This window comes from Sander vitreus, chromosome 4 (assembly GCF_031162955.1).
Source record: "Sander vitreus isolate 19-12246 chromosome 4, sanVit1, whole genome shotgun sequence".
Classification (NCBI taxonomy): Eukaryota; Metazoa; Chordata; class Actinopteri; order Perciformes; family Percidae; genus Sander; species Sander vitreus.
This window is the reverse complement of record NC_135858.1, coordinates 18786374-18807706: the sequence shown is the minus strand read 5'-3', so window position 1 is coordinate 18807706 and position 21333 is coordinate 18786374. Positions and strand designations below refer to the sequence as shown.

The 21333-nt window shown below is 40.5% G+C and overlaps 2 protein-coding genes across 2 annotated transcripts in view; both read left to right on the top strand.

Annotated features, from left to right (window-relative positions):
* The window catches only part of iars1 (isoleucyl-tRNA synthetase 1), a 56429-nt gene that overhangs the window by 12674 nt on the left and 22422 nt on the right, over nucleotides 1-21333 (top strand). Inside the window, exons 11-22 of the mRNA XM_078248848.1 lie at nucleotides 2288-2410; nucleotides 6927-7018; nucleotides 8856-8954; nucleotides 12653-12779; nucleotides 15522-15595; nucleotides 17030-17224; nucleotides 17718-17804; nucleotides 18439-18522; nucleotides 19781-19925; nucleotides 20510-20630; nucleotides 20792-20883; nucleotides 21226-21303. Of these exons, the coding sequence (XP_078104974.1) occupies nucleotides 2288-2410; nucleotides 6927-7018; nucleotides 8856-8954; nucleotides 12653-12779; nucleotides 15522-15595; nucleotides 17030-17224; nucleotides 17718-17804; nucleotides 18439-18522; nucleotides 19781-19925; nucleotides 20510-20630; nucleotides 20792-20883; nucleotides 21226-21303 (1317 nt within the window). The remainder of the gene's footprint in view (nucleotides 1-2287; nucleotides 2411-6926; nucleotides 7019-8855; nucleotides 8955-12652; nucleotides 12780-15521; nucleotides 15596-17029; nucleotides 17225-17717; nucleotides 17805-18438; nucleotides 18523-19780; nucleotides 19926-20509; nucleotides 20631-20791; nucleotides 20884-21225; nucleotides 21304-21333) is intronic.
* On the top strand, nucleotides 3145-5204 carry vimr1 (vimentin-related 1). The gene has a single exon (XM_078247482.1). The coding sequence runs from the start codon at nucleotides 3299-3301 to the stop codon at nucleotides 4433-4435; it is 1137 nt and encodes a 378-aa protein (XP_078103608.1). The 5' UTR covers nucleotides 3145-3298; the 3' UTR covers nucleotides 4436-5204.

The following is a 21333-nucleotide window of genomic DNA, read 5'->3' as shown; positions in this document are numbered from 1 at the left end:
AAAAAGCTTATTATGTAGGTACTGTGCGCCTGTGTTAACGTGCGCTTGTTGCCCCGTGTGCGCTGATGTGCTCATCCGCTCATCTGTTGACATTTCTGAATGCCTTCCTACAGTTGCTTAATAAAAGCGGGCTTTCCACACAAACAAACGTACATGTGTCATTAGTATGAGAAAAAAAACAAGATTTTACTGGCTCGGGTCGGGCTCGGACATAAATGAGAGCTTCGGTTACTGCTCTGTCGGACGCGGGCCGGGCTTGGACAGAAAAATGCGGCCCGATCCGCACTCTATCAGATACTAATGAATAATGGATGTTCTTTGGCAGTTTGTCAGAGTCTTAGGCATAAGCCTGGTCAAGACTCTCAATCAAGACTCATACCGACCAAGACTTATAAGACAAGACTAACATGGTGTAAGATATAAACCACTATGCCTATTCAAAATTCAGAATTGCACAGATACACATACAGATATACAGTGTGGCTGAATGTACTGTGTGCAGTCTTTGCCGTTGATCCTGCTCCCTTCTGTCACTGTCACGAGGCTCCACCTGTCTCTTGTCAGGCTAACTACGCCCAGCCTCCCCCTTTTTAATTATAATGTACTTCTCTTCCTCGAGTGATTTCGAATGAAGTTGAGAAATGTGCTTTTGAAACGCTGCTTCTAGTACGCTTGTTATCCAGTCTTGCAGATGCTCATATGGAGCACACTCTGGAGGAAAACGAGGTCAGCTTTTGTCAGGTGTAACTCTGTGGATGGATGGTGCAAAAGTGCATCCAGACCTGTTTAGTCGTCCATGTCCCTCCTAGAAGCATTGCCTTTACCGATATACAATTCCATTATGTTCTATTTCTCTATTCCTTATGTTTTCTGAATTAGCAGAGTTTTTTGTTGTTGTTGTTAAAGTGGTCGATTTGCTTGTTTTCTCCAGTTGCACTGCGTTGAGTGCCTTTAGCCAACACAAGTGTAGGACTAAACTTCACCCGAAACAAGATTTGTTCTTGACACTAATAAATGATTAATAATAATAACAATTAATAATATTATTAATTATTTATACATTTGGTGTTTCAACATTTGAGCTCAAGGCCAACGCATTTCATCAAGACTAATCAGGACCCAGTGGTCTTAAGATCTATGACCCTGTTTGGGGAAATCGTTTAATTAAGGGTTATGTCTTTCCATACCCTCCGTCTTGATTCCTTATGATTTTGTGGACTCATTTCACATTGATGTGTATGCTTATTGTTATTGTTTAATGTTAGGGAATATTTGTATTGCATGCTACAGTATCAATGTATTCCTACAGTGCCATCAGATGTATTGGATCATTGCTAATAGGTTAAATGCCCCTGTCAAGGGCAGATGGATGCCCCGGTGGCTGTAGCCAGCTGCGGATACACACTCAGTCTTTCTCTCTTTCTTAGCTTCTTCTTCTGCACTCTGTGGCTATTTCACTGCAGCTCACTCCATATGGGGCTGTAAAATAAACCTTTCACATAAACATCCCACATACATTTGCATTTAAATGTTTTTTTTATTTTTATTTGGCAACAGTTTTGTTATTTAGTGATCACATTTACTTTGATATGAACACAAATGCATTTCCTCTGAAGATATAGTGAGAAGAAATGCGCTGCCAAAGTACATTTTTCAAATTTTATGTTGTTATGACTGGATGTGAAATGACCCTGTAAACCATCTGTCTTGGATCTTGACAGGGTGTTTGAATACAAAATACATTTACAGCTGCTGGACAGTAGTCCAATCTTTCATGCATAGCTGTCACATGCCAGTAGTGCTTCTTTCAACACTGCAAAAAGTATCCAGCCCAGCAATGACTTAAATATGGAGTCATAACATATCTTTAAACAAGTGAAACTGGCTGCCGAAGGGGTTAGACAATTACTTATTTTCAGCGACCGCTTGAAATAAATGGTCACTGTATCAAGATAATGTAACTTCATTACTTACAAACTCTGGATGTAGTAAATGGCTAGTGTACATGACTTTGTTTTAATTAGCGCAGCAACTAACAGTTATTTTCATTATTAATTAACCGGGCGATTATTTTCTCAATTGATTAATTGTTAGATCTATAAAATGCCAGAAAATTGTCAAAAATGTCCATAATTTCCTAAAGACCAAGCTGAGATTTCAAACTGCTTGTTTTGTCCAACAAACAGTCCCAACCCCAAAGGAATTAAGTTTATTTTCATAGATGACAATTTTTTTTACAAATGCCTTCACTCACTAAGCCTTTTCAACTGTATTATTCCCTCTGTAGGATGATCACAGGGTGTGCACCGAATACAAGATCATCCAGAGGGACCAGGCTCCTATCTGCCCTGTCGACGCCTCGGGCTGCTTCACTTCAGAGGTCACTGACTTTGCGGGACAGTACGTCAAAGTGAGTGACACATTAGACATTTATATGTAGAATAGGTTAGCAGACATTTTGGGTTTCCACCTGTGGTAAGAGCCACTGATACACAATATTAAAAACCCTCAACGATATTGATAGCTGTGTTAATTCAGCATTTCATTTACTGCTTTCTGAGCACTCACTCTGCTATTCCTCTCCATTTCCTCTTTTTATATCTCTGGAGAACACATCTTTCTATAATGATTTATTTCCTCTTTCATTCTGAACAGTTGAACTGAAACATGCCCTTTAATTTTGGTCATAGTTTTAATGGTTTTTATAATGTGGTAACTGAGATGAGAATATTACATTTTTATAATGTTTTCACATGTAATTTTACATTATTTCATTAGGTGCATGAGTTTGACATTGTCAATTGACAATGATGTGGAGAGAGTTAAGGGAATCCGCGTCAGAGCAGTTTTACAAAGTTGTGTAGGAAAACCTGCTGCCAAAGCACCTTTTCACTGTTTACCAGTGTACTGGGTGCCCTCCCTGGCACACCCAACTGTATTACCATCCTAAGTGGATAGTGAGTGAAAAATAGCAGTCAAACATGATCTCATCACTATTTCACATCCTGGCTCAAATGCCAGGGAGTGGACTTGACCCGCTTGGTCAGTAACAGTACAGCGTTAGCTAATAAGGAGCATGCAGCCACAGTTCTCTGAAAGTCTGTCATAATCCACTTTTGAAATATGTTAAAACCAAGCGTGAGTTTCATGGCTGTCTGAGACATTCTTTATTGCCGCATAAAAACTCGGAGGTGATCTGAGGGAGCGTCAGTCGCGAAGTGGGCTACACACAAAGAGAAGCCGAGAGAGCAGCTGTTCCTCTGTAAACTGAAAAAACAAACCCAGTATTTTACACAACATGAGAGCTGCATCTTACACCCAGAAGAGTCTGCAGGTTAGCGGCTCCAGCGGCAGAGTAAGGGTTCAGAGCCCGTCACCTTCCCGGTGCCGTGGATCCTCCTATGACAGCCGTGGACGCGCTGGTTATCGCAGCACTGCTGTTGAGTTGGGCACAGAGATCCACCAGCAGCATGCCAACGAGAAAGAGGAGATGCAGGAACTCAATGTCAAGTTTGCAGGGTACATCGAGAAGGTCCAGGCACTAGAGCAGAGAAATGCCGCTCTTCAAGCTGAGCTAGCTGCACTGCAGGGCCGCTACAAGGGAGGCCCCACAGGCATCGGAGAAGAATATGAGCTCAAGTTTAAAGAGGTGCGGGAGCTGATTGAGACCCTGACTAATGAGAAGGGAGTAGCTGATATCGAACGAGGCTACATTGAAGAAGAGGTTGAAGTTTGGAGACTAAAGCTGGAGGAGGAGCTAGCACTCAAAGAAGAGGCGGAGATGATCCTGAGGGAGTTTCGCCAGGATGTTGACAGTGCCACTCTGCAGAAGGCTGAGCTGGAGAAGCGTATAGAGCAACTAGTGGCCGAGATAGAGTTCCTCAAGAAGCTGCATGATGAAGAGGTGGCTGACCTCATGAAGCAGATTGAGGACGCAAAGATTACCGCGGAGCTGGATGGCGATCGGCCTGACCTGGCTGCTTATCTGCGCAACATGCGTGCAGAGATAGAATCTGTCGCAGCCCGCAACGTCCAGGAAGCTGAGAAGTGGTACAAGAGCAAGTTTGACACCCTCAAGGAGCATGCTGGCAAACATGAAGAGCAAATGAAAACCATGAAAGACGAGATCACGACCTTCCACAACCAAGTGACAGAGCTGCAGAACCAGATTGACGGGATGAGGGCTCGCAACGCAGCCCTTGAGCAGCAGCTGGAGGACATGGAGATGTCCCACATGGATAAGGTGGGGAGCCTCGAGGGTGTCATTGCTCAGTTGGAGGCCCAGCTCTGCGAAACCAAATTAGAGATGACCAAGTATCTCCAAGACTACCAGGAACTGCTGCACATTAAGCTCAAGCTGGATGCGGAGATCGCCACCTACAGGAAGCTGCTGGAAGGAGAGGAGCATAGGCTTGGAATTGCCAAAGATGTCTAAATATCCAGGATGAGAGGAGAGTCCAAAGCAGCCACAGAGAAGACCAGCAGAGCATTGTGGAGAATGCTTCCCTATCTTACCCGATTCTTCCCCTTTACCCTTCTTACTCTAAGGGGCTGGGTATTGTTTGGAATGTTTCGACACCAGTGCCGGTTTGACACCTGAGTTTCAGTACAGATGCTAAAATGATACTGACTTTGAGAAATATGTTTTATCTACAAAACTTTTTTTTCAATTAACAAACTGGGACAATGCTATAAAATTTAAAATGTTGTCTAAACACGGTATGTAAATATAATATTCTAAAATTGTAATAAACTGAGGGGAAAACGCATGCCTACTATAGTGAAAGGCTGGCTTGAAGGCATTCATTCCCTCCAAAATTTGGATTCAAATCAGAAAGTGTCTGATCAAATAAATAAGCAAACAAGATTACGAATCTGACCAAACATTTGATACCAGCTTTCTGTACTCGACAGTTAGGGGCACTCTGTGTTACAGAAGTATTGAGGTTTGATACTCAGCCCTTCTTAACCTATTGCTTACCCTGCCACACCCTGACCCCATTATCCTTACGTCTTTGCTTACAGTGTCTGCTTGCCTCCCTATTTCTCCCAGTCCTTCGTACTTCAAATCTTACATAATTTTCTCAAAACAACCCTGTCCTCCTCCTTTCCTAACCAGCTCTCCCACCTTTTGTGGGCCTTTGGTCTCCTTAGTTGCTCCTTCTTTTCCTATACTCCTTTTCCTACAACACCCTTGCAAAATTCCCTTTTTTGCCAAATCAACCCCACTACATCTTTCACCATTTGTTTCACTTTCCTTTGCTACATCTGCTCACTTTTCGCGGGCACTGCTTCTCTTGAGCCAACTTTAGGATCCCATTTCACCCCTTTACAAAAAAAACACCTTTGTCCTGCTGTGATGTGTCCCATCTCAACCTAAACACAGCAGAACCGATATCATCAGTGTTTTGCTTGGTCTTTACAGTACCCCCTGATTATTCCAAATCTTTCGACAAGACACAACCATTGACCATTTATTCTAATGTTGACCAACTGTTACTTAATAAAGATTGAAGTGAGTGCATACAAAATAATGCATTGATGATTTTCTTTACACTTGTGATCTGCCTATTGTACTCTTTAATGACGTGTCTTTACTTCCTGGTCTACTTTGCCTCTTCTCCGTCTGCTCTCTATCTATGTCTCTCTTTACCTTCTCTTACCCTTATTATAACTTACAAAACAATAAATCTAATGAAAATTAGTTTTTTTCTGAGTCAGGCCCAGTAAATAATAATAATTTTAGTATTTTGCTTTACCCTGTATATAACTTCTAAATACTAAATGTGCCACTAAGGCATACAATTGCTGTGTAAATCCAGCCTTAGGTTGCTAGGCAGGCTGGGTCCGGTGGTTTAGCTGGGATGGTTCAAATTAAGAAACTGACTGTTTTGGATCTGGAAACATTACTGCGTAATTATGCTATGCAGTCACAAATATGTGTGAGTAATCAAGTAAATATATTGAATAACCCTTGTTTATACTAAATTGGCCAGCTGGTGACATTTTCTCATTTGGTTGCAGGCAAAGTTCCAATGAATCTCCACATCACAGGTGTTCTTTCATGTTTTAATGAGCCTTGGTCTGGGCATAACAAAATGTACTCCTGGCTGAGGAAGTTTTAAAACCTCTCTCTCTAAAAAGAGGTCACGACCAACAGTCTGCCAAACACCTTGCTGAAAAGTTATATTTATGAGCTTCCTGTGAATTGCGCTGTGCGTAATAAGGCACAGGGCTGATTGGATATTAGATTGTTTGCCGTAAACAAGGAGCCAGATGCCAAAGCGGACAATTCCTTCCTTTTTGGTGGTATTTATCATACATGAATGAGGGAAGCATAAAGCCATGGTGCATTCAAGGATCCAGTGCTTACCTACCTGAAGGAGAACATAATATGAAAAATAAAAAATGTTAACTTAGTAATAATTTTTCTTTTCTTTTTCAAAGCTCTAGCCATATGCACATTATGAATATACATGATTTTCTTCGACGAGTTTTACAAAACAATATGTAAAGGACAAATGTTTAAGAGTGTAAGTGTTAACAATGTTTTTAAATTAAACACTGTTAAAATTCTGTTCATTTCTGGGTTAGGGTTAGTTAATATTATGTGAAAAAGATGGTAAAAAGAAGACTTGACATGTTTAAACAACTTAACATCTTGTTTTTGCTGACTGACCTCCCTTGCTTTAACTTCTCACCTTGCAGCAATGATGTACATGTGTACTCAAGGGTGTTTCAGTACACTATGACATCACAGCTGGGTGTAGTAATAGGTGCAACACTGCACACTTCTGACCACACCCAACCGCATGGGAAGTTTAACCACAGAGAACTGTAAAACACCACTTTTTCAGCCTAGTTTTACGTTACTCTTTAACGCTGCATTTTGTAAATCATGTCTTTTCTTCTGGTGTTTTTTATAGGATGCCGACAAGAATATTATCAAGTGGCTGAAGGAGAAGGGTCGCCTCGTCAATGCCAGCAGTTTCAAACATAGTTACCCCTTCTGCTGGAGGTGAGACAAACAATGAATGAATGAATGAATTGAATTCTTTATTATATAATGAATAAAAGAATAATAAAACAAATAACTAATTTATCATAGACACAATTCACAATCCAATAAGGTAAACTAAACAGACAGTTTAAAATACTACTCCAATTTACCTGATGCTCTATCTAGCTATTAAAAGAAAAAAAAAAAAAGCAATTATTTTTTTTAATTTACCCTATTTTGCGACGGCAGAAACACAAGTCCTTCCATTCATTTTCAATGGGGCTAGTGCGTTTATGCTGCAGTGGGGCTTGACCGGGTTTACCACAGGCGGGACAGGCAAAAAAGCGCAGCAGGCCTGAGGTGAAAAGTTGAGACCGACTCAACTTTTGGAGAAACGCAACCCCACGTCACGCTGCGGTGGCCAATCATGTAACCGGCGGTCAGACTTATCACTCGATTTCGAGGCGGTGTGAGGATCCCGTACGGTAAACTGGGAAACATCACTGCCTCTATCGCTGCAACAAGAAAGTTTTAAAACACAAAAGAAAAGCACCGAACTGTCCAGGAGTTTGTGTAAAAGCTGAAACAACCAAGCACAGTCGATCTGTCTTCCTCGTCTCTTTTCTTTCTCTCTTTCTCCGTGAAGCTGCCTTCAAGTGCGGTCGGAAACGTTGAGATCTCGAAACGATCTGGCGGAAAACAGTAGTTGTGAAATATGTATAAAGTCTACTTGTGCTACATTGGGAGGTTAAAGAACACAACAGGATGCCAAAGAAATGGTCCGTTTCATTGTCACTCCCCCCGCGACACAACCCTGTGGCAAATCGCTGGATCGCTGTGTCCCTGTCTGAACGCAGCCTTAAAGTGGCTCCTTAACAACTCCCTTAAACTAACAGCTTCACTCTGTCTTCCACCATGGACCCTTAAAACAATGGTTACCTGCTGCAGATCAGGGTTAGAGATCACAGATGTTAGGCCTGTATACATTAAATATATATTATATTTAAATATATATAGATATTTTCTACTTCTGTACAGGCAGCCTTATTTAGTGTTGGAGGACATAATGTACAGTTTAGCGTACAGTACAGTGTTAAAATGCAGAGGTTTGAGGTACTTCCATGCCTCTTTCTTCAGCATCAGCACAAGACGACATTAGAAGTTTTGTGGTCTCTTCACAATGCCAATAAATGAGAGCAAGGCGACACACATAGTCAAGTATCCACATTATTATTATTATTATTATTATTATTATTTAGGCACATGCAGATCCGTTCCCCCCCTGATTTGGATCATATTTTCCGCTGTTTTTCTGCGCTTGAGAAAGAATAGCTTTTTGTCCACAGCCATGCTGGTCTCTCTGAGACTGATGGAAATGTCGTTGGTTTTGCAGATATTTGGACACATTTAAATTGTGACCTGATGATGGCACTAGATGAAAGGAAAGGGGGTCACCAAAATCATTAGGAATTAGTCTCTGCACCATGAATGACCAATAGTTCAGATATTTCAGTCTGCGGTAAAAAGCAAAGTGGTGGACTGCCTGGCCGAGCGACATTCCTGGAGCCATGCTGCTAGCGTGGCTAAAAAACACTGCCACTGAACCAGCCCAGTTTGTATTCAGTGGTCAATACAGCATATCAGCAGGACAAATGTATAACAAAATACACAATATGCATAAGTAAATGGCAATTGTTAAAGTCCAACTTTAAAACAAAGGGCTTGCTTCATGAATTATGATTCGTCTTAGAAATGCAATTTCCATCAATTCTTTGGAATATTATTTTTTCTTAACTTTCTTTTAAGTCAGTATGTTAGGCCTTGTGTTTTATGTAATGTGTTTATGTACCATTAGGTCTGACACGCCCCTGATCTACAAAGCCGTTCCCAGTTGGTTTGTTCGAGTGGAGCACATGGTTGATAAACTACTGGAGAACAACAGCAAATGCTACTGGTAAGCTGTTTTTTGAGATGGGTGATAACTAGCTTGATGCTAAGTGACAGTGAATTGGCAGCTTTAAGTGTCAAGTGGTCTAAAATATTTCAAGACAAGACGAACCGCATTCGCAGTCCCAAAACAATCACAGCTGCGACTCTGCACGACCACGTCAAGTTGTTTGTCTCTGTAGGACAGCTTTGTATTACTGGGCATAGCAATTTTAAAGTTGAAGATATTGGATTTAAAATGCAATTCGTTTGTATTTGTAGCCATTAAATGGGGATAAAACATTAGCATGAGGCTAATTGTAAAGGCAGAACGTGGAGCAAAAGAAAGCGTCAGCATGATGGCTTTGCTAAGTGGTATTACCCTGGTGCTCCCAGTGCTCCTTTCTGAGCCACAGTAGCTGCCTCTGGTAATGGGACTGTCAAACTGAGATGAATGAGTAGCCGCTAGGAAGGTAAAGACGCATGCACAGAGAGACATGTACACAGACCAGCACAAACGCACACACTACTTTAAAGGCTATATTTGTTATCTGTGGGATATAAGTGATTCATTTAATACAGGACGACCATGTCCATATGTATATTGAAGTAATTTACAGTATGTTGTATTGTGTTTTCTCAGTAGAATTGGATCATTTTATTGATTAATCAGCCTTTTATTTTTTTTCCCTACTAATCAGTTAGCAAGAAATGCCCATCACAGGTTCTCAGAGCCCAAGGTGACATCTTTTGTCTGATTTAAGCTCCAAAACCCAAATATATTACATTTTTCTTTTATAGAAAACTAAGAAAACCAGCAAATATTCACGTGAGAAGCTTGAACCAATGAATTTGTAAATTTTTCTTAAACAATGACTTGTCTAAATTGTTACTGATCACATTTCTAATCGACCAATCGTTTCAGCTCTAGAGTAGAAGGCATTAATTAATTATACTTTTTGATGATACGTTTAGCTGTATAATATATAATAGTAAATATTACGTCAGAACATTACACATTTTACACACATATTTCCTCCCTGTGTCTGTTTGGCTGCACAGTGAGGGTGATGCTCTTATGCAGCTTTCTAATTAAGCTTATTCTCCAACATTAATCCTTCAGAAAGCAAAGAACTCGTTACTATATTCTCAAAGTGATTTGTTCATTTTATTTCTTTTTCCTCAAATGGTGCGGTGGGTAGACTCAGGCTAATTTTGAGCAAGTTCAGACTGATTTCTCCAGATGTCTGTCTGTCTGAATAAATTAAGGACCAAATTAATGAGTGCTCGCAGGGGGAGCTGGTCTCTTTTGAGGCCCAAGGTGCAGGAAGCTCGGTCATAGCGGCGCCTAATTTCAGAACGTAGTTTCTTGACCATAAGTGAGAAAAGATTTTGGTGTTAAGTGACCTTTAGGTGGTCCTACAATGACTGGTCCTTGTTTTCAGACGGTGGTACACAAAAGTAGGCTTCTCATTTCTAGCAGGCAACTGTCAATTCTGTCGGCTGAAATGACAACTGTCGCTAACAGATTTGAGTAAGCTAGTTAGCCAGACATGTTAACATTTGCAGCTAACTTTCGGGCGGACAGACACACAATTTAACCCAACACTTTTGTTCTTGTATTTTTGGTTTTAGAGAGGGTTGAAAAAAGAAACCAACCAAACTCTTCATATACGAGTGTCACTCTCACTACAGGCCTGTGCACACTGCTTCAACATGTGGATGAATCCAAAGCCTGACAGACCTGCCGTGCATAGTTACAGTTACTAAGCCTTGATTGGACAATCAGTGTTCAGGAGAAGGGGTTTATCGAACAGTCAATTGCCCTATTAGTTGCATGTTGTCCTTAATCAGTTTTTCTTTTTCTTCCCTCTGTTTTGCTAATTTTCCTGTCCTCCTTAACTTTTTTTTTAATCATGCACACGCTCAATATCCACAACCTCTGTTCCGCTGTCTCCCTCTTGTATCCATCCCTAGTGTCTCTGACTTATAAAAGAAGCTTGTAAATGTTAAATGGCTCTTCTGTGTGTGTCAAGCACAAGACAGCACACTTTAAATTCTACATTTAGCATGAAGCAAGAGTGGGAGGGAGAGGGATGGAGGAGTGTTCAAGGGGACTGGTGAGCAGCAGCAGCAGAAAAAAGAAATCATTAAATTGATATATTAGGGGCCTAAATAGAAATGCCTTCTACAAATGGGAATTGATGAACTCGTTGCTTAGTGCATGGATCCTGGCGACAATTTATACCCCCCCTGCTCTGTTCTCCTGAGCAACACTGCCTGGCACAGCAAGAGAGGGCGGCAGAAAAAATGAGAGGAAAGGGAAAAGATTGTGAGATAGGGGATTAAAGCTAGATATCGGTCGATGCAAAATGGGAAAAGGGGAGAGCAGAAATGGGGTGCAGAGGAAGAAGATGCCTTGAAGGGAATGTTAACCTTTGCAGTTGAGCTTCATAAAAAGTAGCTAGCAACTAGCAGCACAATTTTATTTTTAGGGCTAAAACGAGGAGGAAGAGGAAAATAAGCCACCTCAATAGGAATAAGGAAGATTAATGTACATCATAATAATGCCTGCTCTTGTTGCGAGGAAATGTATTGCACATTAAATTAGCAGTGCATCTGCAGGTCTTACAAAGCACTTCATTTTTGGAAAAAGGCCTTAGAAGGTATTCATTAAATCTTAAATTTGATTATCAAAAGTCTGAAATATTTTCTTTTGTTTGCTTGTAACGTCAGTTACAAAATGGGTTTGTGTCAGATTCCAGGCTGTTGGGAAACATTAGGGATTGTGGGACTGTGGGAGTCTTTTTTTTGTTTCAGACTTGGAGCAAACACTGTCACTACTGCCAGCTATAGTATCTAGGAAGCTCATTCATTTGGCATGAACCTAAATGAATAAATCACTTTTAATTGGTTAATACATCTATCTATGCCTATTTATCTATTTGTAATGCTTATCCGAGTCCAGGTTGCGTTAAGTTAATGTTAGGGCTGGGCAATATATCGATATTATATCGATATCGTGATATGAGACTAGATATCGTCTTAGATTTTGGATATCGTAATATCATGATATGACATAAGTGTTGTCTTTTACTGGTTTTAAAGGCTGCATTACAGTAAAGCGATGTACTTTTCTGAACTTACCAGACTGTTCTAGCTGTTCTATTATTTGCCTTTTCCCCACTTAGACATTATGTCCACATTACTGATGATTATTTATCTAAAATCTAAGTGTGAAGATATTTTGTTAAAGCACCAATTGTCAACCCTACAATATCGCCGCAACATCGATATCGAGGTATTTGGCCACGAATATCGTGATATCCGATTTTCTCCATATCGCCCAGCCCTAATTAATGTATTATATCATTAGGAATTATTAGTATACTGCTGGTAAGTACAGAACAAATTAGATATAATAATAAATAATGCAAGGCCATATTGTTCCTACTGACAGTGAAACGGCTATTAAATTGCATTCTATGTGGTGTTGAAAAGGTTTTAGAAAGTCTTCAATTTAACTTGGTGAACCCCACAGAAACCTTGATTAAAGGGTTGTAAATGGCTGTTAAAGGAGGTTTAAAAATGGCAATATCCTTGTGTCATTTCAAGTAGACCTCTATCCTACATGCAGACTTGAATCTCTTTGTGGTTGAAAGGATGTTCTATATTTTAAAAGAATAACTGATACCAGAACACACACCATAATGTCTGTCTCTGCAGGGTTCCAGAGTTTGTGCGTGAGAAGCGTTTCGGGAACTGGCTGAGAGACGCACGAGACTGGGCGATTTCCAGGAACCGTTACTGGGGAACGCCGATCCCTCTCTGGGTCAGCGACGACTTTGAGGAGGTCAGAAAAACACACACATAAGCACTTGTTGTGCTTTGAATGTGCTCTAAGCGATGTCACACGTTTTTTTAGGCTACAACATTTTTTGTCACATACAGCAAACATCTCCTCACTATCTGCTAGCTGCCTGTCCCCTGAACACACAGTAAAATAAAAATTAAAAAAACTTTGTAGACAGCCCAGGCTCCACAAATGGCAACAAAAACAAACCGCCAACCTGCACCACGAAACATAACAAACAGTGTTCCAGCCAATAACCGACAAGAAGGATTTGGGGGTGGGGATTGGGGGGTTAGTGTTAAAAGGGAGGGGGAGGGGACGGGATGAGGAGGAGGGAGGGGCGAGCTAGCCTCCGTTTTGTTTGAAAATACTTCGTACGTCAACAAGAAGTGACATCACCCAACATCGCTTAGAGCACCTTTAATAGAGTACTTAATGATTCTAATGTGTCTTTGTACTCTGCGGAGGCGACACAATTTGTCTGGGTCATGACCAAATACCAACTACTATACCAATTACTCTTTTCTTAGCGTTGGCAGCACTCACAAATCAATCTTGGCATAATTGAAAAGTTGAACCCTCCATAACTCTCGCTTTTATTTACCATAGAAATTAGTTTGGGAAACATGTCTTATGTCTTTCCAAAGGAATATTGGTTTGCTGCAGGGGTTCAGAAATCCAACTCTTTTCATAAATTGGCAGAGTGAAATTCTTTCACACTGACCTCATTTTGACACTCTCTTTGTTTGTTTGGAGGCTTGTGTAGAAGAGCCTTTCTGGCGTGGCAGAGTGAGGTGACCATGGTGTCAAACCAGAGTGTAGCTTGACTCCGTACTGCAGTCAGAGTCAGCTCCCCTCAGGCACCATTGTCTACTCAACACATGAATGATTCATTAATGTAAACAGCAAATAAACATGAACCCAAATGTGTTTGGTTGCTCTTCGTGCCGGTTAAGGTGACTTCAAAGGTCCTTAAGACAAACAGCGATCGGGGGAAGGAAAGGAAGGAAGACACGAAAAATAGTGGGAGGAGGAAAGGGGTCAGAATAAATTAGTCGGTGAAGAGAGATAAGTGAGAGATGAAAAGAGGGGGAGGAAAATAAATGGAAGAAGGAAAAAGAAGCATACAGTGGAGAAGCCAGCCAAACTGTATGAAGGTTTGTCTGGTTATGGATGTTCATTGCCAAACCCGGCCGACTGTGTGAAGTAGACTGAACTGAATAGAGATCTCAGAATTGGGTTGTTTGAGCATTTGAAAAATGAAGTGTTGGTCCCCTGTCTGAAAGAGGGACATCCAGTGACCTGCTTGCTGGAAATAGCATTGTGACTGTTTCCAGAATACTCATGCTCCCTTGTGCCTCTTTCACACACCCCTCAGCAGCAAATCACACACCCAAAACTAAAGCTGTAAACGAGGGTGTCAGTCTGTATGTGGCAGTATGATTTTTATCTCTCAGTATGTTTCTTTTGGCGCTTTCACTTTCTGTACCTGTCTTTTCTGGATATGTTTCTTTTACTCTGTCTTCTTGTGTATCTGATGGTGGTGTATCGGGCTGTATCTGGGCCATGTTACCTGGTGCTGCTGTGGTAAAATTAGAGCAGAGCCTACAGGTTGACTCTCTGAGGAGACCAGATAACACACTTTTCCATACTTTCTAAGATAAAGTTACTCAGAAAGTGTGTTGAAGTAGTACTACTTTTATGACAAATAACTTTAAATTAGGGTACAACTGGCTACAATTTCTGTGGGTTTAAAGTAATAGTTTGACATATTTGGAAATATGCTTTTTGCCAAGAGTTAGATGAAAAGATAAATACCACTCTTACGTGTACAGTAAATATGAAACTACCACCAGCAGCCTGTTAGTTTAGGTTAACACAAAGACTGGAAACGGGAAACAGCTAGCCTGGCTCTGTCCAAATGTAACAAAATCCACCTACCATCACCTCTAAAGCTCACTGATAAACATGTATCTCATTTGTTTAATCTGCACATTTTCTCATCATTAGCTTAATGAAATACATTAAAATGGTAACGTGTTTATTATTCCACATGGTCCTTTGCAAATAAAATACAATAAAACAAAATGTCATAAATTCCCTCAAATAAAAGGAACTGTGCGAAATAAAGGGGTTAAGTTGCCTAGTTTACACTGGCAAATACAAAATTGCATTTGTCCACAACATTGTAAAAGGTTGCATATACATATATCATTGTACACACTAATCCATTTTACTTACTCATTGCAAAGTGTAGCCTGACCGATGACATTTTTGAGGCCAACACTGATATTGATATTTGTTTTAAAAATTACTAATACTAATTTTATTCAACATAAACACATACCATCAACCAATAATCTATATACAGGCTGCAATGTTAATTATTTTTTTTAAATTAACTGATCAATTGTAGAATTTTCAAATTGCTTGTATTGTTGGGCCAACAGTCCAACGATACAAAACAGTGAAAAGCAACAAATGCTCACATTTTGAGAAGCTGGAGCCAGGAAATGTTTGGTGTTTTTGCTTGGTGATTTAAACAGTTAATTTGTTATTTTATGATATAAAAGTGTTGGTGGTCAACTAACAATCAACTAATTGATTATCGACTTATAATTTCAGCAAAAATCATACATTTTTGTCTTCAGGAAACTTGCAAATGTGAATGCTGTTTTGTGACAATGCTCACTCAAGCTGTGTGTGTGTGTGTGTGTGTGTGTGCGCGCGCTTGTTCATCAGGTGGTGTGTGTAGGGTCCATGGCTGAACTGGAAGAACTGACCGGAGTCAAAGTAACTGATCTGCATCGGGAGAAGTGAGTCACTGATCAAACACAGAGATAATCAGCCAGCCACCACCTGAGCATGTACTCAGTGGTGTAGGTCTGCTGTGGTAGTGTGAAACCCTCAGATTCACAGGCTATATGTGTGTACATCGGTGGACATGAGATGACAACTTTATGACATGGTGTCTCTGCTTGTCGATGTATGACTTTGTCCATGAAAAATCTGCCCTCTGCCACTCTAATGTCCTGTCTGCCTGAACCAGACGTGTGCTGTGGAACAGATCACTTTACTCTTATGCTCTTCATCCGCTATTTACCGTTAATCACTTCAATGGGGTTGGCAATCTTTAATTGATGCGGGAGGAAGAGGTCACCTTTGTCCTGCTTCTGTGTTTGGTCTGTGTTTACAGGGTGCCTGTACATGTCTGGAAGACTTGGAAGAGTCATGAAAATGATTCATGCAATCTTCAAGATTAAAAAGCAACTCATGTAATTAAAGAATAACTGATTAGCTATGTAGCAGTTTGAAAAAGTGTGCAGTGGTTTGAACTTTACTAAATACAAATTATGTATGGATCTCTAACAACTAAATGGACAGACTATAACATCCCATTTATAAGGTGTGAAGTGGCCAGCTCCCAGAGATAATGGCCCTGCCCGCATTGCGAACGTTTAATCAAAATCTTAATAACACACACTAAAAAGACATAATAAACTACTCAAAGTGTACTGCAGTGCATTTCTTTTTGGAATATTCCTGCTTAACGCTCCCCCTTTCCTCAATAGGCCTAGTAGCAGAGTACTTAAGCGGAGCAGCTTTAGTGGCCAACAGCAGGTTACTAAAGGTGTAATCTGCCCTTCATTGGCCTAATATTTCTAGAAATGTGTAGCAGGTTGTTGCTGGAGGGGAAAAGGGTAAATGTGTGCTAATCAAATTTCTGATATAATATATGTTAATGTTTTGTTGTTTTTCTATTCATACAACTGAGGGAACTTTCCATACACATGCATTTAATGTAGTTTTAGTGGGCACCTCTCACAGGTTAATTAATACTTTGTAGTTACTACAGCCAGGTTCATCTATAACTTTACTGTAGAAACAATGATTTTGTTCTTGGGCTGAATCTGAGTGAGTAGCTATATGGAGTAAATTAATCCATATCCTTGTGTCTGAAGCTTATGACCCAAAGCAATAACCGGGTTTATTCTAGTGGGTGTCAGCAGAATGTTAGCACCACTGTTCTTTTCTTAAAACTTGTTCCCAGGGGTGAAGGATTTTAAAATCGTTGTTTTGGACTGCAGCCAAAAAGCCTATAGACCCATGAAGCAAACAAAATGTTTAAAACGTTCCCCATGGCAATAATAAAACCAGACTGGTCAAATTGTTATTACTTCTGTTTTTCTAAACAATTGTACCTCCTTTCTCTTTCTTTCCCTCTTTCTGTTCACACTTTCTCTGCCCAGCATCGACAGTCTGACAATCCCGTCACGGTGTGGTAAGGGCGTGTTGCGGAGGGTCACAGAGGTGTTTGACTGCTGGTTTGAGAGCGGCAGCATGCCTTACGCCCAGGCCCACTACCCCTTTGAAAACAGGAAGGAGTTTGAGGACACTTTTCCAGCAGAATTCATCGCTGAAGGCATTGACCAGACGAGGGGATGGTAAGCTGTGGATGAATGGATAGATGGAAAGAGGTTGACAGAGGAGGAATGTTGACATAGAGCCCTTTCCTGCTGAGTTCATTGAGGGAATTGACAAGAGTAGAGCGTGAATGGATGGACACAGATACAATCAGCCAGATGAGTGTGTTCTATCATTTTTATGCCTCCGCAGGCGACAGCCATGGCCGGGTTGAAGATGTGTGCAAAGCATCCATGTTTTGCCAAAAAATACACTTAATACCTTTTATTAAATTGCCTCAAAGTCTTCATTACATATATTTTATGAGTCTGGATTGACGAGAATTTAAACTGCAACAACTGGTTGGCGGAGACTTACACCGCAGTACTTCTAGTTTAAATTAAATGGATAATGATTAAATAATGGCAAATGGCGGATTAAAAATGAATCGATTAAATTAGTTTGTTTGTTTGTAGGATTGAGGAAGATATCAAAGATGGACCTTGTGTATTATCTCTTTGTATCCTACTGTAGGTTCTACACCCTGTTGGTGCTCTCCACAGCGCTGTTTGGCAAACCGCCCTTCAAGAATGTCATTGTAAACGGATTGGTACTTGCTAGGTGAGTACAGACTTATTAACCAACCCGTCTTTCATATCTTTCTTTAATTTGCAAATAAAATTTATTTTTGTTAAAGATTAAGGCTGGTCTATGTTTTTCTTATTGTCAAGAAGTGCTGTGAAATGATTAAAACCAACGTGTCTCTCGATACTTTCCAATTTTTCAATCAGGCTGTGACTTCACAGGTAATACTCATAGCAGAAGCCATTTTTGTTTTTTGTCTTTAATGAGATTGGTTGACGGTAAGAAAAACACAGTCAGTCAGTCAATTTCATACTCAATTCTGAGACCTAATTTTTCCTTGCCTCCACTAATCCACGGTTTGCCCTCCTGTTTACTACCATTTTTATATTCCTTTTCTTCTCCCTTCACCTGCCTATAAACTCCTATTTTTTCTGCAGTTGCTTATGATCAGTGTGGTATGTGGGCTGTAACATTTAGCCCTTAGAGCTGCTCTACAATAGGGCTACTTGTCCTCAGCCCCGGGGTCTCAATGCAGCGCTGTGCTCACAAGCCTGCTGACCTGGAAGGACTTGACTAATTTGAATACCAAGTGCATGGTTTCCAACGTACACTTATGTGCATGCATGCGTGTGTATGTGCATTGATGCCTTTGCTTGTCTCATTCCTGCAGCGATGGACAAAAGATGAGCAAGCGCAAGAAGAACTACCCAGATCCAAGACTGATAGTGCAGGACTATGGAGCTGATGCCCTCAGGTCAGCTCTGTGCTTGAATGTGAATAAGTGTGTGTGTGTTTCTGAAGCATGAATGCCTGTGTGCCGGTGGCAGGGTTCTGTGGGTTAGTCTACCTTATGTAATTAGCAGGCATGGTTTAAAAAAAGGTTTGAATCGATATTCACGCTTAGCTAGGCTTTGTCCTACAAACACTATAGACACACGCATACTGTACATACACATTCATACACACATTGTTTCTCCTCGTACATTCACTCATTTGCCCTGAGCAGTGAGAATGCCATGGCCATATGGCCTAATGAATAAAGCACTATGCAGTTGCGCCATATGCTCACATATATACTGAAGAAGAGAGAGCTGCAGAATTAAAGAGAGAAACTTTGCCTTGAAACTTCAGTCACAGTATAGCTATTATGGTACAGTGAGCTCTGTAAGTATTTTGATATACATTAGCTTGAAACTGAACCAGTATAGACTGTGAGGTTTTTTTGTTGAAGTTTTTTCAATGACTCTTCATGTTGGCTCATTCTGAGGTGCCCAAAAGTATTTAACCAACTGATTGTTCTGTCTATTCTGCCTTTTATTTCAATGTATCTGTAATAGTTGCTTCTATTAAAATTGCGCAGGGCCTATTGCAGGAAGTTGCATCATGTTAGCTTGCTTCCAGAATCATCATCAAAACCTTTTCCAACCACTCTAACCCAGTGTGCTGATGCCTGCCACAAACTGTTCTATTGATACGGATTATTCTGAATTTCTGTTATTGTCATGTCAACGCTGTATTTTTTGGGCTTTAATAAAGAGAAGAGATTAATTTGCACTGAGATGCTGTATGTAAAATTAGGTTTTGGCCCACAAATGTGTTTAGAACATTTTCAAGGTGGACATTTCGACAAATTGGTGGAGCTAATCAATTTCGGATAAGTTTGACAGTTGAATAACAAAATGCAGCCGGACTAGCAGCTTTCCTTTAATGGTGTCCGATAAGTGTTTTTTTTGTAGTGCTATATAATATAATATAATATTAAGAGTAGTGTTTGCCTTGGACTGTTGCAAGACATTTTGATCAGGGTTTTAACCATATCTACACCGGATTTTAACCGTCTCTGTATCTGTATGAGCAACATACTGAAGCTCAAAGGCTGGTACTTAATACAAACCCTTACTCACTCATACACATCTATGCACACATTTAAGTTATTACCTGTGTATGTACACACTGTATGCTCTGACTCGTCCTGCCACACTCACCAACTCCTTCACTGTATCTCTTTGTAGATTATACCTCATCAACTCTCCTGTAGTGAGAGCAGAGAATCTGCGTTTCAAAGAGGAGGGTGTGCGAGATGTGTTGAAGGATGTCTTCCTGCCGTGGTACAATGCTTATCGCTTCCTGGTGCAGAACGTTCAAAGGTTACAGAAGGTAATGAACAGAATAAAAAGCTCATTCCTTCCACAACTCCTATGTTCCTTTAGCTATTCCTGGTCTTAAAAACACAGCACTGCTTGATAGTATAGCAGATTGTTACTATCATTATATCAGTTCATTATTGGTACAAATAGAAAATTATTTTTTGTTAGTGCCGTGAAATGCAGTAATTCCTTCCCCTAACGTCACTATGGGATTGGTTAACGGATAATGGCTGGGTATTTGGGTTCAGATTGAAAAAAATCCATTAAAAACACCAGATATTAGTTTTTGAAGATTGTATAAATGAAATCTTAACATCAAGTCATTTCAGGCACTTGGCCATCAGACAATGGGTCATATGTGATAGTTGTTCAGCGAAGCAGTCAACTATTTCATAACTATATCAATAACAGTTTTTCCAGTGAGCAACATATATGTAAGAGCTCAAAAACAATAATATGTCAAACAACATCACACACACACACACACACACACACACACACACACACACACACACACACACACAGTATCTAAAAAAACTTTGTTAAAAATGATATTTTGTGTTAATCCTTTGTTTAACTGTGTGTGTGTGTCAGGAGGATGACATTGAGTTCCTGTACAATGAAAACACCGCAAAGCAGAGTGACAACATCATGGACAAATGGATTCAGTCCTTCACACAGTCCCTCATCCAGTTCTTCAAGGCTGAGATGGACGGTGAGACAGGCATCCTCAAAACACACGCACATGTATCATCACTTGACTTTGAAAGTGGCAAAGAAGATAACTACTTCATATCTTAAAATCCATCCCATCTGGTAACCTGTTCATGTTGTTTCTACATTCAGTGTAAATAAAGTGACAGTTTCTTGTTGCAGCTTACCGCTTGTACACCGTCGTGCCTCGCCTGGTCAAGTTTGTGGACATGCTCACCAACTGGTATGTGAGGACCAACAGACGCCGTCTAAAGGTGAGATAACGGCTACATCTTTCTTTTGTTGTTGTTTTGTTGTCAGGCACATCAATTATTCATTTGATTAATGGAAACAGTAATTTAAGCTATCACCAAGTCTCTTCATCATAGCCTCCTTCTGTGGACATTTTATAGCAATCCGTTTGTGGCCCTCCTAGTCAACATTTGGTTGAAGGGAATTGTGGATACATTCGCTGATGTGTGCTGAGGCACTTTTATCTTTTCACTGTTCCAAGGGGACTGACTGACTGACTGTGTGTGTGTGTGTGTGTGTGTGTGTGTGTGTGTGTGTGTGTGTGTGTGTGTGTGTGTGTGTGTGTGTGTGTGTGTACTTTGTAGGGAGAGAGTGGCACTGAGGACTGCCTGTGGGCGCTGGAAACCCTCTTCAGTGTTCTGTTCTCCATGTGCAGGCTGATGGTGAGTCATACTGTTTCTCTGTGTGAGTGT